Here is a 17008-nt window from a genome sequence, read left to right as displayed (position 1 = left end):
TACTGACACCCATTCAAGTGAGCCATGTTTTGTCGACCGTAAACTTGAAAAGTGGACTCTTCATGGCAAACTCTTGGTGGCGCACTGCATTGTGAATCGCCCGAATTAACAGCGAGTCAATGAGGGAAAATTAGGGCTATAATCTGGACCTCCCTTGGACCAGCAAATAATAGAACTGATCATATTAATATGGCTGAAAAACAGATTCCTATGATTTGTGGAGTCAGAGCAGTCTGCATAGATACCAGACTCATGTGCCTAGAAACTGACCTGTAACAGTGATTACAACCGTGAAGACACATCTAGCAACCTGCTCTCTTGTATCTTGGAAGCGGTATTCCACTGGTGTTGTGCCAACAGGGAAAGCAGTGTTGGGAGAGTGAGTCTGCATGACAAGCCGCACATGCCCACCGTCATCGTAAGCTGTTGGTTCTGTCCATGTCACAAAACCACTGGTGCCACTGGTCACTGTCTGGTCGATATTTGTTGGACAGCTTGTGATGACCGGTGAATACTGGTCACTTGCTGTATGATGAGATACAAAACAACAAGTCTGAGTGCACGATAAGCTCTGGCCGTCTTGCATGAAAGTCTTGCATGATCTATCAAAATGATTCCTGCCATAATAACTCCTGTATAACATTATTGCACATATTGCCTCCTTTACAAACTTTTCATAAACATCTTTCCGAATTGTTACAAATAGTTTTTGTTCAGTATTTCATTTCTTTTGTTTGTTTGTTTTTTTCAAATTAAAATTTGGCAGTTATATTTTGTGGGAAACTTATGGGGCTTATTTTGGTCAATTTTTGGGGACAGACAGACAGACAGACAGACGGACTGACCACCAAGTAGCATGTAGAAGCTGATGCCAGAGCTTAAAAAGAAAGGTAAATTATGCAGGTGTGTTACACTGCTGTATGCACAGGCCAAATTTTGTGACGTCAAATTTTAAGTGGCATTCAGCACATGCCTGCACACTAAATGCATATTAGTTTTGCCTAATACCGTACTGCCACTCAATTTGAAGTAACAACTCAGAAAAATCCCGTGTGCATGAGGGTGTGAGAATAACCTGAAATGCATGAGTCTCACGCTCAATGGGGGAGGGTTGGCAGCCCTGCTCAAGTACACCAAGTTCAAACTTTATGATTTACTCAGAAGGTGACGACTTTTCAAATTACCACAAGGCCCAAATCTTGATTGGGCCTAATTATAAACGCAGTGAAACTAACTTAATTCAGTGAATCTTATGAAATTTCAGAGCACAGAGCTCTGTTTGTCCGTTGCGATACTCTAATTAAAACTTAACATAATTATTCAACTTTCTCAGCTCCTCTCAGAATGTAGCCAAACAAATGTGGGCAGCATCACTCACTGTTTTTCGCTCTTTGTAGTACAAATGTGCCGACTGTACGAGCAGTAGTTATGTTAATCTAAGACTAAGTTAAGCTGTGGAAAATGTTCAGTATAAAAGTACTAAGGGGATTAAGTGTGGTAGAGCACTTATAAATGTTTGCATTGTTAGTTATAACTTCTTCATCAGTTTAAGTGCTTGCCGTTTTTCAATGGCTGTCCAAAACCAACGATGTTGACCAAAACACTATCCAAAGTGTACAAATGGGGTTTTGAAATAAAACAGTCTTGAATTGGTGAATGGAGAATTTGGGTTATAAAACTTAAGCAAGACTGAGAATTCTAGTTGCAGGATACTGTGGGAATTGAAATTTGCTGTAAAGCTGATGTATGGCAACTCAAGTCAAATTTAAAATGTCATTGAACTTACGTATTCTTCGCACTATGAAAGAACAGGAGGCTCGGTTGCCAGTACCATCAACAGTATTGTAGGTGACAGTGGTGAAACCCTCCTGGACTACTGATCCTGGGGTTAAAGTTGAGGTGGTGGAGACGATCCCTGAAGCATCAGTTGGTGTTGGTGGAGTCCAGGTGGCAATGCCACCTGCACTAGCAACCACATCAGCAGGGCAGGTCAAAGAAGGCACCACACCATCCGTTCCTAATTGGACAAATTTTTTTGGGGGGTAAAGTTTGGCATCAACAACATAATTTAAATTTAGCTCTATATTCATGATATTTATGCAATAAGAAATGACTTTTCAAGCAGGCCACAATACTTCTTCTTTTCAAAGGGGATTTATAACATTCTTCTAGAGTCCAGCTATAATTGGAAAGGACCTACATTTCCCAAGTCAACCATTATTTGCATAAATGAAGATCAAATACAAAAGTACAAATGTAGTATGCTGAGTAGACTCCAAAATCGGACCTCAAGAGGACAACAGCGTTGAGATACATACATACCTGTAGTGGAAACAGTCACTGTGAACATGCACTGAGCTTGTGAGTTGGCATTGCTTGGGTCGATCCACTGATAAGTAACCTGGGTAGTTCCAACAGGAAAGGCAGTGTTGGGGGCATGTGACCGCCAGGAACGTCGCACTACACCGTTATTGTCTGTGGCTGTTGGCTCAGTCCAGCTCACCGCTGCGGTAGTCTGGCTGGATGCTATAGGCTGAGTGATGCTCCCTGGGCAGTTGAGCACTGTTGGTATGGTACCATCGTTGTTGACTGGCAGAATGAAACACAATACATGGATCAAGATTACTCTTTTTGTTTTATAGACAACAGTTTGTCATATATTTAAAACAACAAATGGTAAAACACTGCTAGTATAAAGTAACAAATAAAAGTTTAATTTACAACTTTTGATACGATTGTCATAGAGTACCAAAGTGGGCCGCGTATTCTGGTTCACGCAAATAGCTTAAGACATCAGCACGCAAACCAGCCGACATCACACTTCGGTACTCTATGGGCTCGGTGCGCCAACAAAAGTGGGTGATTTTTTTGCCATTTTTGAGAGCCCCGTGGCATTTATATGTCTGTGCGAGGACAGGACACACCGCATGTGTTGTAATGGGATTTGAAAAAGAAAAAAAGAAGAAAAGAAAAAATAACCAAAAAAAAAATAAGAACATAAACAAAGGCTTTCCCGCTAGCTAGCAAAAAGCAAAATCCTTTCCCAATGCCTACCTCCAACCCTCACAAAGAAGGTGCAGTATGCGTTGTTTTGCGGAGGACTTGTTGGAGGGTTATCAACAAACCGATAACCAACGGTAGTGAAGCCATAATTGAATGGCGTGGTCCCTGACAACTGACCATAGATGTTGGCTGTCTCAAATGGGGTGGTAAAACTTTGTCCGGGCTGAAGATTGAAGCCACTGGGTGTTTGCCAGGTACCAGTTGAAGTCTGTGCTGTGGTGGACACAGGTGTTCCTGCTATATCCACGACAGAACAGCCAAATAGTTGAGGTGGCACCACATCTAAAAAAAAAAAAAAAAACCCGGAAATTAGAGAATGTTTGTCCAAAGTAGGAAAGCTTTGCGGTGACACCGTGTCAATTTTATATCTCTTGACTTGTGTGGTTTTGAAAAGAACCATTTGTTTTAACTCGACGTTTTGAATGTTGTGCTGTGTTCCTCAACAGGAGACTGCCGAATTTTCACATTATAATTAGCTGTCTAGGGATAGATAATATGTTTTTTAATGCTTTTTTAATAATAGTAGCTCAGGGGCGGATCCGGGAATTTTTGCAGGGGAGGGGTTTTCATCAGCAAATCGATGCTGAAATGTAGACAGTTTTTTTTCTCCGAACACTTTGCCTCCATACAATCAATAAGGGGGTGGTTTTCCCGGGTGGGGGGGGGGGGGGGGGGCTGGCTCGTACCATACTTTCAATGGGGGCGCTGCTCAAATCCGACGATCATCAACACTACATTACAGAATAGTGTACAAATACCCCCTAAACCAGCTGGCTCTGACCAAATTTTGTACACAGGAGGATATTGTTACCAGTATAATACTTTAATAGTTAGACATTTTTGGGGAGTCAGAGGGGGGGGGGGGGTTTCACATTTTCAGTTTCACAATTGTTCAGAAAAGCAAAAATTACAAACATGGCAACTACATGTGTCACACTTGTCATTTTGGACCACTGAAAATTTAATACAGCATATAACTAGACATCTGAAAGTTCGAAATTCAATTTTTCCCTGTCAATTGTACTGCTTCGGACAAATTATTTCCTCAAAAAAAAAAATCTGATCCCTGGAGCAGGTATAGGGTACGGAAGTGTGACATATCATTTAGAACCAGGAAGTGTAGTGCAAACGAATGGAGTACGCGCGCGTGTTGGTTCGGGGGCTGAATCACGCACTAATGTCTTTTACACACATAATTTTGCACGTGATGTATTCCCCAATTCATTCACTTCGGTGCTCTATAGCGGCAGGCAGCTTGCTTTTGGGACAAATGAGTATTCCAGGGAGGAAGGCACTTGAAGCCTTGAAGGCACTCAAAAAACATTTGTCCTATCTTACCCCACAGACATGACAAAATGTGGATTTTTGGACCCTTACAGCATTTGTACAGGTGCGGTTCGATTTTTTAGGTGGGCTAATAGACGTCTGAGAAAGGTGGGACTTCTTTTCTATCGCTTAAAACATGATAAAAGAGGGCGAGTGTGCTTCTAATTTTCCAAAGCGTATGACGTAGGCCTAAATAAACTACAAATAAAGTCTAAATGTGAAAATCAAAATTTTACAAAGTTCTAACTTCTACAGTCGTTTTCCTAGTTGCAGATTTTTCCTAGTTCCGGATAGCTTCAAATAAAAGCCTACCTCTTTTGGATTTATAGTCTCCAATAAAAAAAATTCTGACGATGTGCATTTTGAAAAGGAAAATGTAAGCTCCTTGATGCACAAAGATTTTTCCGATAAAATCTTTAGAAGAGGAATTTTGGCAAGATTTCCAACTCGCACTTCGACATGTTTGGACGGTTTGTAGAAAATCGCGTGAGCTGCGAATCGACAATAAATTTTCTCCTCAATATATCACTTGTACCGTGTGATTTCGAATATTTTGTTCATGTACTGCTAAAAAACATAAATGATTTTGAAACTTAAGTCTGCAGCGCAAAGGCTCGAACTCACGCACGGACCGAAAATTTTTGACCCAGTACAGAATACGTCACACAAAATCGATTAACACGCGTGTAGTTGGGTCGTAAGGGCACGCGCTATCCGGAACTAGGCAAAAGCATACGGTCATTCGTTGGCGAATTTTCAAAAAATAGAGACTTTACAACTTATTTTGATTCAACAAGCATTCGATGGAAGAGTTTATACGACTGTACTCGCCAACGAATGACCGTATGCTTTTGCCTAGCCCCATAAATGTGGCCTATTTACTGGACTGCCTCCGTAAACATAGGCCACACATCCACATGTACAAAAACGTGTCGCACTTTGCCAAATTTTGATTTTCGCATTTAGGCTTAGTTTGTAGGTTTTTTTGCTTTAGAAGCATACTCACCCTCTTTATAGGCTAATCAGAAAGTGCTGCCTTTTTCAGATGTATACTTTTCGTGAAATTTCCAGATTCATTTTTACACGTTTGCGTATCAAAATTTCTACATGAAATTTGACAAAAATTAGACATCTGAAAAAGGCAGCACTTTCTGATTAGCCTATAAAGAGGGTGAGTATGCTTCTTAAGCAAAAAAAACCTTCAAACTAAGCCTAAATGTGAAAATCAAAATTTGGCAAAGTGCGACACGTTTTTGTACATGTGGATGTGTGGCCTATGTTTAGGGAGGCAGTCCAGTAAATAGGCCACATTTATGGGGCTAGCTTTTGCCTAGTTCCGGAAAACGACTGTACATTTTTTTGGTGAATTGGCCACATTTATGTGGGTCTGTCGAGCGCAATTTGAGTCCCCCACGCAAGTTTAAACTTGCGCGAGGGACTCCTGAATCACGCAAATTACACCGCGCCATTTTAATATGCGTGCGCAAGTTTAAACTTGCGCAAAGGCGATTGCAACCTTCTTTTGCGAGTGGGATTTTCATTGATGAAGATTTTTTTTTTCTTCAAAACACGAGTACATGGAGAAATAATGGAATATATGAATGAATAAAGAAATAAATAAAAAGGGGAATTCAATTAGCGTCAATGAAAAGAAACATTGAGATTTAGCAGTGCTTATCAGAGAAGTTGTTTAAGGGTACGTGGGGGCGGGGACGGGGAGGGGACTGGGCAAGCAATAAACTTAGCGGCGATTGCTTGGAAAGTGTACTGAAGTTGTTCAATAATGGAGACCAGCTTCAAGTTTTTTGCTTTGTAAACCTAATTGGCATTTTATTTATATTCTTGAATGTAAATAAATCATAACTTCCTAGGGCTGGTGTAACCCGCTGTTAATGTAAAAAGAATGATTATGATCCCTTCAATTGTTCAAGTTTTGACATTATAGTAATCATTTACATTATTTTCAAAATGCTTATGTATTCTACAATTAAAAAAGTACTTATTCTTAAAAAAATACTAATTAATTTAACAATTAATAAATTGGACGGTACAATAATTCATATTGTTTTTAGAATACTTGCATAACATTTCGAGCGCTGTGTACACTTAAAAAATGCATAATTTGAAAAAAAAATTAATGAATGCATTAATAATTTAATTAATTAATTAAATTTATTACTTTACCAAAATTTTTTTTAATGCAGGCTCAATAATTCATATTAAAAAAATGTTTACAACTTAAAAACACTATGCATATAAAATGGTAATTATTTTAAAAAGTAAATAAATTTGCAAATGATTTAATTAATGAATTTAATAAAATGTTTCAAAAAAAGGCATTAAGGCATTGTCTCCCGAAGCTCAGTGATGCTATTAAATCGGAGAAAAAAATCTGCTTTAAAAATAATGTTACATATCTGCATGAGTTTACCAGGGAAAAATAGTTTAGCAGCTCTGTATGCGTGGCCGGGAAAATCTATGCAGTGCGCAAGTTTAAACTTGCGTGCGCAATTTGTAGCAAGGAAATGAATGCGCGCGCAAGTTTAAACTTGCGCGCGCAAGTTTAAACTTGCGCGGGGGACTCACTTTGCGCTCGACAGGGCTATAGCTGGAGTTACTCAAGCTAGCTTACTTATTTATCGTTCCCACTGGTATGGTACGTACGTACCATACAAAGTATTGAGAGTCCCAAATTTTCGGACTTCGTACGTACGTGCCTTGTCATTCGCCATTGTCTAGATCAGTGCTCTGTCGGCGTCTCGTGCACGTGTTCATGTCATTTAAAATTTGGCTCGACGTAAAAGGGCGACCTCAAGAGACGGATAAGAAACAGGCGAAACTTTTTTAATAGACTTTCAACCGGTCGCTTCGAATAAAAAGGCTTCGGGACCCTACTTCTAGAATTAGAAGGCACTCTAGCTGTTACAAGTAATTTTGGTTAAAACATTAAAAAATAGTCGGTGTGAAATGAAGTGATGACGTACGTTCGTTTTCTTTTTCAGGAACGGTGACCGTATAAACTACAGGATCTATGCCATCTAGTAACTTTTACGTAGAAAAAAGGCACACAAATCGATCGGTGTCCAAAGTTGACGACACTTTTATTTTGTCCGTCATGATTTTTAAATTTTCATAGCTATGAGTCCATCATTTGTAATTTGTGCATTTTGTTCTTTTGAAGCAACAAAAGTGCTCAAAATCTGATGAAGGGTACTGAACAACTAACCTGATGAAGTTTCAGCTCAGCCTGTAGGCCATATTCCGAGAAAAACAGTTTCAAATCAAAAGTTGCTGAATCATGTTTTGAATTGGGCCTGAACTATGCGTCCGAGACACGTTCTCACTGAGCCGATTGCAGCTAGCTACGCGATGTCGCGCACTGATCCGAATTATAGCAACCGCGCGCGTGTGCGTCGTGCCAATTATGCGCGCTTCGCCGAAAAACAAAACGAACTACTAATATAAATTTTCCTAAGGTGCGTCTTAAAAAGCACCGTTTGAAAGGCCTTCTTTCGTTGATTACTTCAAAATGACAGCTTGTCAGAAAGAATAATTTCACAGGGAGTTTAGTCCCCTTACTTTCTTTCAACCAGGTATGTTTTTCAACAATAATTACGCCAGTTACTAATTTTCGGATGACTGCAAATGATGGACTCGGGCTTTAATTGGCACCAATCCTCCTAGGAAAAACAAAATACGCGAGCGGGACGCTCCTAATTTGTTCTGAATAGTGTGCGCAATAAACTGGAGCGCGCCATTTACAACCACTTTTTTTTTTAACTGTATCCGGTTCGTTAGTGTGACGTCACCTCCAGCACTTTCTGCATGATTGGAACCGGAAGTTAACGCAGCTCGAGCGTTTGTAGCCAATGGGCGCCAGTAATCAGTGCTGCGCGCGTGTGTATGACGTTTTCACTAACGAACCGGATAAAGGCCTGCAGAAACAAACAAGCAAATTTATTTGTTACGGGACATTCATAAATACCTCAGACAGTTTAGCCATTCCTATTGGTCGAGAGCCCGTCACGTGGCCGGTATTAAACGGATGATAAAGACATGGCTAGCTGGTCTTAAACACTTTTCCAGTGTCACAATAAAATGTGGACTCCTAAAAATCCAGTGCCTCTTATCGTTTCATTGGTTGAACGTTCACAATCCTCACGTAGGCATGCGCAACACTACCAGGGAGTTAGAATTTTATAGTTCTAAATTCAAAACGCAACGCGCCAGGTGCGTTCTGCGCGACATCGCATAGAACATGATACGCGCGCGTCAATCTCCATAAAAGGGTTGTTTTCATCTTACTCGCCAGCTGAACACTCCATTATTTTGCAGGAGGGATGATTAAAAAAGCATAAAGTGAATTTGTTGAACAAAATCGGGATGTTTTGAACGAATTATATGATTTTTTTTTACCGAAAAGGTATTTATGAATGGGAATAAATATGTACTCCGTCGGTATTTATCACTCTGTTTAATACCACGTAGAGTCTGGGTGCTGATAATTACCCTCGCCTCCGGCTCGGGTAATTATCAGCACCCAGACTCTAAGTGGTATTAAACAGAGTGATAAAAACCGACGGAGCACACATTTATTCCCTTATTAAATTCCTTCAAATTTCGTTCGGAAAAGAATATCGAAATTTTGAAAAACCTCGTATATATCAATTTTAGATTTTGCGCAGTTTCGGCGTCCATTTGTGTAATAGACCGCTTGCAGACGCGTTCGATAATGGACGCGCGAAGGCGCGCGACGCCATGTTGTGGGACAAGCGTATATCTATCCATGCACATTTTGTCCCACAACATGGCGTCGCGCACCTTCGCGCGTCAATTATCGATCGCGTCTGCAAGCGGTCTATTGGACAACATTTTATTTTTACAAGCTGCGTTCACGCAATTCTATCGCGCGATAGGTTAACTCAACTGATATTATGCCGGGAAACAGTCTAGATTCATGGGTACGGAATTTAGACGCAGCCCATGGGGGCGCCGTTTGGGGCCTCCATATAGAGCCTGAAAAATGAAAGGTTTTGCTCGTACGTACCCCGCCCTGTTTGCAGGGCGGTGGTAAAAAGGTTACGCACGCGTCGAGCTCCCGAACCAAATTTCTGAAATAACACACTATTGGGCCATACTTGAGGCGCAAGTTCAATCCTTTAATTCATAATTTAATTTGTTTGTAGGATTTTAAAAATGTGATGGCGGACCTCACTATTTTATCACGGAGTGGTAGTCCGCGGACCGTTTTTTTTTCCCGCGGTCGATCCCTAGTTTTGTGTTCTTAAAAAAAGGGTTTGTAGACTGCACGGATGCGATAGCACGAATAGCGTTGGCCCTAGCCATGTCTACTCCACGAGCTATAGGCCACGCCCACTGCACAAGGGGCATGAAATCCTTTTCATCGAACTCATGATTGACGCCCCCTGTCGATTTAGAATGTTGTCGCATGCAGGGCTAGGTACAAACCTAATCAGACTTAGTTTGTGGTCGCGGTTATCTATTGCAAGCACATCTATATTTAGTTGCTCATTTTCTCTTCGTTTAAAAATGATTAAAGACTTTCATATGATTCATAAGATCACGTAATTTAGTTTTTCACACATTTTTTTTGTAAATTCTTCGTCACGTAAATCTAAAGAACAAACAAAACAAACAAATGTTGTTGCTTTTTGTTGCAAAAAAAAATAATAATAGCATTCGAACTGAAGGGTTAAATTGAAATCTCAGTTTCAAATTGTGTTCAAAACGGACTCAAAAACCGGCTTTCAAAGTTGCAAAAAATTCGAGCATCTTTCATTTCAAATCAATTGACACCCTTACGCATGGGCATTACAGAAGCTCTCACACTGACCCGATATCGGTGTAAGGGCTAACGGATCCAATACAAAAGCCCTTTATAAGACTTATCATTAGAACAATGCGATCCATTATTTTTATCATGCGAAAGGAACTTTAATGCTTAAAGAAAATGAAACCTTGGAAGTGAAGAACGGGCGTCCTACTTCGCGAACGGACTCGTGACAAACTTTCTCAATTTGTTTCCTCTATGTTCAGGAAATCTTGCAATGTAACAAAAGAAAAGAAACAGAACAGAGTATATCGTTGCAAACTTTGGAGCGTCTGGATGCCAACTTGACAGCAGCTATGCACAGTTTAGATTCAACAAAAAGGTAAAAAGTGGCTGGAAGTGGATGATTTGCAGGTGGAGCTAAACATGTGCATAGTGGTCGCTCCGAGCACGTCAATTTGTTTACGTTAATTGATGCTAATTATTAGTTCCAAGCGTACATTATTTTATTATCTGTTCGATATATAGTGATTTTGTAATTTTCCTATGTACTAATTTGTTTTAATTATCGATGTGTTTCCAAAAGGACTATGGAATAAACTGTGTTCTTGAATCTTGAATCTAGAAATTATACTTTCTTTTCCATTGTAATACTCAGACTTTGTGGTCACACCAGACAAATCGCAATGACAATTTTGTCCTTTGTTACAAAAATACATCGAAATTGAGTAGGCAGTAGACCTTTACAAGAATTAAAAGTGAAACTAAAGTCATATCCCGGGGATTTAGGGCCTACCTTGCGAGAGAGCTGGTTTAGTCATGCAAGCCACCGTCAGCAGCACAGCCGCCACGGACAGGTAGCCAGTAGCCGCCATCTCAAGATGCGGCAAGATCCAAAGAGCTCAAAACAACGGTAATAAACCAGACGGCCTCGGGCGCAAAGACGGACTATCCGGGAGAAAAGTCGTCCACGGTTCGATCCACCAACGCTGGCAGGCCGGTCTGAACGAGAATGGAGGCTGACGGCAACTTTTGGTAAGCGCCAGGGACAGGGGTGCGGCAGCCGCTGAACCGATTCGCAAAGCGAAATATGCAAATCAACTTCGTCGCTTTCAGCCCTTTCAAAACCATTCAACCTTGCGCGAGGCAGTTCGTATCATGTCGGTTCGCGTTCCGAAAAGTTAGAAAGTTCAGGTTGGACGTGCACTTTGGTGTAACTTGCTACAGGGCCAAGTTGTGTATGGCAGGAAATGGTTATTGTTATTTAAATGGTGGCGTCCTTCAGAAATCATGACGGTGGTATTCATCATTCTTATAAGATAACCAAACACGATGATGCCCCGTAAAAAAGGCATTGGGGGGGGGGGGGGGGGAATCAAAGGCCTTCGAATACTTTTTTCGTAGCTCTTCTACTTTGTTTCGTAGTTCTGATCTGGACGGACCCCGTGGTCGAACATTCGAGGTGTTTTCGAATCTTGTCTCGGGGATATGGTGGCCTCAAAATAGCGTCATCCACAATGTGCTCGTGATGTTGATGTCTTCAGCCCTAGACTGGAAATCAGAGATAACGCATGCCAGGGTGTCTTCTGTGTTTTTACGGGAAAGCAGTAAAATGCGTATACAAATACATGTAGATTATAATGCACAAAGCGCAGGAAGGCTCAGTTTAATTTGGCGAAAGACTCCAAGTTGACCACATACTCGGGAAGACTGTTCCACGCCGTCAGTATGTCATTATAATGAACGCGAAGGAACATAAGTGGTCCTGGTATGCTGCCTTTATGCCTAGCCTCTTGAAATGGATGTTTGATGAATTTTACTATATCCCCCGAGTCCTCTGTGCAAGGAAGCTTATACGATCCAATTTTAAAGGCTCCTATGGATCCTTTGAGTTTTCAGATTGTACAAGTATCGGCAACTCGAACCTCAACAGAAATATATACATCAATAATTGTATTGGTTGATACTTAGGAGAAGGTTCACAGTTGATTTTGTTCGACTGAAAACCCAACTGCATGGGCCGGTGAAAGAAGTTTGTTAAACGAAAGGTGAATTCGCTTAGACCTTGCTAACAATTGGAAGCAATGATCTGGGAAGAGATCCCAGCGATTCACTGGTTTGTCGGTCGGAATTACGTTTGCTTGTTATCCAGTCACAAATAGAGATTGCTTGGTGGTATTAATAGAAAAAGCTGCTGTTTGAAATTAGCGATTTGTGCTCTACGCAGAAATCAGCGCAGCCAATAACCAAATAACATACATTGCATTATACTTTGGTTTGGTAACTTTTTTACCAAGCAATTATAGGTCTAATCGATGCTTATCAAAGTGCCTAGCAGCTCCAAAAATATGTGGCCCAACTTCGGTCTCATTCAACCGGATTAACAGGCCGCCTGTTCACTAACGGGGTTGAATAAGGCCTCTGGTGCATACGCCGTTTTCATTGAAAACGCAACCGTTTAGCCAAAATAGGCCCCATTTACGTAGGTTTTTTTTAACAGGCTTTCATGAAACTCCGGTAACCGTAAATTCGTTCCCATTACCGAGTGTCGAAGCTTTTCCTGACACAAATAGCAGAGTCATGACCTAGATTGATCGCCAGTCTAGGCCGTTTCATTTTAAATTTCTTAAATAATATAATCAGATGTGCTATATGCAGAACATTCGATTAGCTTATTGAGCTCATTTAAAGCGTCGTGATTAGTTCATTTTTCTGGTGATCCATCGCGCTAGGTTCCTCCGAAACGATTTACAAGCCTTCGATATCTACAATCATGACATGTAGGTATAGAGTGGGAAAAATTATTACAAAAACCGCAAAAAAAACTAAAAACAAATGGAATGTAGCCTCATACGTTGATGAAACCACGTTGTTGGTTTTAGCTACTTGGTTTTGAAAACAAACGCACGAAGAGTGCAAGAAAGTTTGATTCAATAAACTACACTCACAATACAGTGACACATTCCAACTGGTTTACTGTTACGACTATTCCGAATATGACACTTGATTAATAAAACAAAAACGAATAGACTAATCACAAAATCTTTTTTTACAGTTCAATAAAATCCACTACCTCAGTGTAAGAATATTCACATACGGTAACAAAAGGTAAAATGACCAATAATGTGTCATATCAAGTGTATAAATAAAGTACTGGTAATGTGAAAAATTATCAAAACTTCACCATGCAGTGACAATGTTCTTTATATCAAAATGTGCACCGGTCTTAGTTTTAAATTTCAAGGCATATCGGGAAAAGAGTTTAATGACTAGCATGGATCAATGTTTTCAATTCAGTCTGCAAATTTTAATTTTACGTTATAACCAGATTTGTCCGAATCAATTAATACTCTAAAACCGTAAAGAGTCTAAAACCAACATGTCCCAACAAATTATATGATGGTGGTCACTGATGAAGATGAAAATTTCTTTACATAATATAATAACATCCAAATGTGCTTTTAAAAAAATGGATGTACTTGGGATGCCACACTTAAAATATAAATATACATGTATAAAAATTGCAATTTTACTCAGAAGATATGTCTCTTTGGTCTCTCTGAGCTGATACTTTGGTGGGGTACCTCAACCCGTTTTCTGCTTTTAAAAACAACTCCAGTTAGTATTTACGGTAATGTACAACATTTTCAAACATTAAAAACCCAAAACACTGCCAAATTATTATGAAATACCTTACTTGACCATATAAGTGAATAATAGTCTCAAACATCCTGTGAAATGACACCTGGTGTGCTGTCGTTTTTAAAAGTGGATTTTTTGTATCAGTTTTGCAATTGGTAACAAATCCATGGACGGTGCAAGCCAGCTAGTCTGGTTCCCCAACCTGACAATCCCCAGACGTCTATGAATTACTCTGGTTTTTTTTTCTTGGTTTTTCCAGCATCTACAAACACAAAACTTTAAACAGGTCAGTGTAACGATATGTACTATGAAATACTAACCCCAAAATCCATCAATTTCTGAAAATTACGACAAAAGCAAATTTTGTATACCTTTAAAGGAAAAAACACTGTAATAGGTTTCCAAAAACAGAGTGACTATATTAAACTGCTGTATTTGGAACTTGTTTTTCCAAATATACATAAAATATACATATCAGACCTTAAAGTTGATTATAGTAAAGAACTGAAAGAAAATTGTTGTTAATACCACCAGATCTATGCTACATCCACCCAAGCCACACTTTTAATTTGATATTTATATAAATTTATTAAAACCAATAACATTGCATAGTACTTAATTGTTAAGATAATAAAAATGCGCTGGAATACAAACTGACTATAATATTGTCAACTACAATAAGATTACATTTATGCTTGTGAAACAAAATGCATCTGGATTTTCCTAGGGATAAATTGTTGGAAAAAATATCCATTTATTTTGTTTTACAAAGAATACAGGGTTAATTACTCAATATTTACAATGGATATATAAAAACATTAATCGTACATAAGGAAATAAAATTCTGAACCATGCTTGCATTACACGTTAAAACAGAGCAAAAATACTGCTGATAAAAACTAAGAAGGACACTAGAAAGTATGTTATCATTTTACAGAGCAATGAGGTCACTATATTGGGAATAATTTCACGATGCTCTAAAAAGCCATGCTTGATATGTCATAGCCCAGCTTGCCTGTTCGTTGTCTCTTTATGTGGAAGACAGCCAGCAGCATGGCAACGAGAAGACTGAGAGCCCCGAGGGAGGTCAGACCAAGAAACTTCCAAGACGACTGGAGCGCGGTCTCATCGCCCTTGTCACCTGCTGGATCAGAGCAATAGGAAATATTCCATGGAAAGATTGTCATGGAATTTGGCATAAATTCCTGTCAAAAGTCACTGATTGCAGTAAGAGTACGTAAGGTCAAGCCACTCATCATGAGCCAATATGGCCGCTGAGGCCGGCATTTATGTCCAGTTTCAGTGGATGATTAGTCCCACCTGGATGGGATGCCAGTCCAGTGCAGGTATATCAGCAAATGCTGGTACCCATTTCTACTCCTGGGAGGAGCCAGGCAAGTGGGGGTGAAGTGGCTTGCCCAAGGACGCAACATATGGCCAACAGTTGGATTTGAACCACTACGCCACACGCCCTCACTGACTGCAGTACCCTCTTGTATACATCAGATTTGAACCAGACAGCAGGCCCAAGACACCTGATCCTTGTAAGTTCAGTGGTTGTGTGATTAAGACATCTTAGTGAGAGGTCTCAGGTTCAAGTCCTACCCGAGTAAACTTGTAAATTTTTAACACAAGCTCTTTGACAGCTTACATTGGTGAAGAGCACCCTCTCCAACCCCTTATAATACTCCCCGAATAGAGCTCTAATACTTATGTTTTCAAGTGATTGTAAGCAAAAGCACAGAAGCAACTCTCGAAAGCTGAGAGTCACTGTAAACTACATGTAGATTGCTGTGTTCATTTATTACATAAGAGTATATCCCACTTAAGAACATCCATTTTACCACAAGAGTGAATGGCAGTACATGTAGTTTCATTTCATGAAATTGGGCATTTTGCTGTGACCTCAAACAGCAAATAAGAAGCCAAAAGGCTTTTCATTTCATGAAATTCAGCATTTTGCTGCAACTTCAAACAGCAAATGAGAAGCTGAAAGCATGTAGTTGGTGCAACCGAGTCTATTGTATGTACTGCCAGGTATAGTAGATTAAGCTCCCTTGGGGCGTGAGATCTCTATACCTGTACTACATTACCTGTATGGCATTGTATTAATACTCACTGAAGAACACACAAAAGAGAGTGCTCGACAGCATTTTCAGGCTTGACAGGGGGTAACTAACACTAACAGGCAGGGCAATTTCTTGTGGTATAAGTGACTAATGTGTTAAAGTATCAGTGCAGACTGTTGTTTTTTTTCGTTTATGAACCTTGTGACATTTATTAGGCCGAGTAAAAAAAAAAAATAGTTTCTCGTCCGGGGTTTTTGAAAAAAGGGAGGAAGCGGGGCTTTTTATTTTTATTTTTTTCAAGATGACCGCCTTTTCAAAATTTCCTGCAACCGTTGGTGTTCCACTGTTCAAAGACACTTTCAAAGATGAAAGACAAGTTGGACAAGAGAACTGAACATATTTACAGTGTCATTTTAGAGTTGTATTGGTATTGGTATTTATTTTCCGATGAATTTGTAGACTTTTTCAGTGTGTTTCTACTACATTTTTCAAAAATAAAAAATAATAAAAATATCCAGGCGGCCTCCAAAAAGGAAGCGGGCGGGGACGAGAAACTTCTTCTTTTTTTTTACTTCGCCTTAGTGATACAACTGTTAAAATATACTTCAGATTTTTCAACGCTCAGTCAACAACTGAACTTCTGCTTTGATTTCATGTATGTATTTTTTTAATTTTATTTCAACTGTTCCGGAAGATTGTTGAGATTGAACTCAGCAATTAAATATCTTTGCAAACACAACTTACACATAAGGCATAAATTTGGTCAAAAAGGTTCTACAACTGTAGCTACATCAAGATTGAAAAAGCTAGATAACAAACTTATTTGGGAAAAACTGGCGTTCTTGTTTTGGTAGTGTAATAAAGAATCTCAGTACACTACACAATAAGTGCTTGGTTGGCAAAATTACTTTGTGGGAGACTTTAAGCCATCCAGGACATATATGAATGTCAGAAAATCAGAGACAAAGTAGAATGAACCTTTGTATAAAATCGAGATGTCCTTGTGTGCAAGAAATAAAAAGCAACAATGAGAGTTAGAAAGACCTGTTCAAGGGCCATTCCTAAATAAATTCAAGAAAAAGCAAAGCCATTAAGATAGGCACAATTGTACAGAAAC

At 39.6% G+C, this 17008-nt stretch overlaps 2 protein-coding genes across 37 annotated transcripts in view; both read right to left on the bottom strand.

Annotated features, from left to right (window-relative positions):
* Positions 1 to 11243, bottom strand: part of LOC119737309 (mucin-19-like) — an 87184-nt gene extending 75941 nt beyond the window's left edge. For 6 of the 14 annotated variants that reach the window (XM_038211549.1, XM_038211557.1, XM_038211560.1 and 3 more), the window contains exons 1-5: positions 10977 to 11241; positions 3055 to 3345; positions 2323 to 2589; positions 1787 to 2017; positions 271 to 525 (exon numbers count right to left, since the gene is read on the bottom strand). In XM_038211549.1, the coding sequence (XP_038067477.1) occupies positions 271 to 525; positions 1787 to 2017; positions 2323 to 2589; positions 3055 to 3345; positions 10977 to 11055 (1123 nt within the window). In that variant the 5' untranslated portion in view covers positions 11056 to 11241. Of the gene's footprint in view, positions 1 to 270; positions 526 to 1786; positions 2018 to 2322; positions 2590 to 3054; positions 3346 to 10976 lie in introns of all 14 variants that reach the window. The other 8 variants (XM_038211554.1, XM_038211553.1, XM_038211558.1 and 5 more) reach the window with 3 other exon arrangements.
* Positions 11244 to 13130: 1887 nt separating this feature from the next.
* LOC119738257 (mucin-17-like) overlaps positions 13131 to 17008 on the bottom strand; it is a 77023-nt gene continuing 73145 nt past the window's right edge. For 22 of the 23 annotated variants that reach the window (XM_038213073.1, XM_038213077.1, XM_038213085.1 and 19 more), the window contains one exon: positions 13131 to 14966. In XM_038213073.1, coding sequence (XP_038069001.1) covers positions 14800 to 14966 — 167 coding nt within the window. In that variant the 3' untranslated portion in view covers positions 13131 to 14799. The remainder of the gene's footprint in view (positions 14967 to 17008) is intronic. The other variant, XM_038213064.1, reaches the window with a different exon arrangement.

The sequence above is a fragment of the Patiria miniata genome, unplaced genomic scaffold, assembly GCF_015706575.1.
Source record: "Patiria miniata isolate m_02_andy unplaced genomic scaffold, ASM1570657v1 HiC_scaffold_3, whole genome shotgun sequence".
NCBI classification, from domain to species: domain Eukaryota; kingdom Metazoa; phylum Echinodermata; class Asteroidea; order Valvatida; family Asterinidae; genus Patiria; species Patiria miniata.
Note: the sequence above shows the minus strand (reverse complement) of the source record. Positions and strands in the feature narration are given on the sequence as shown.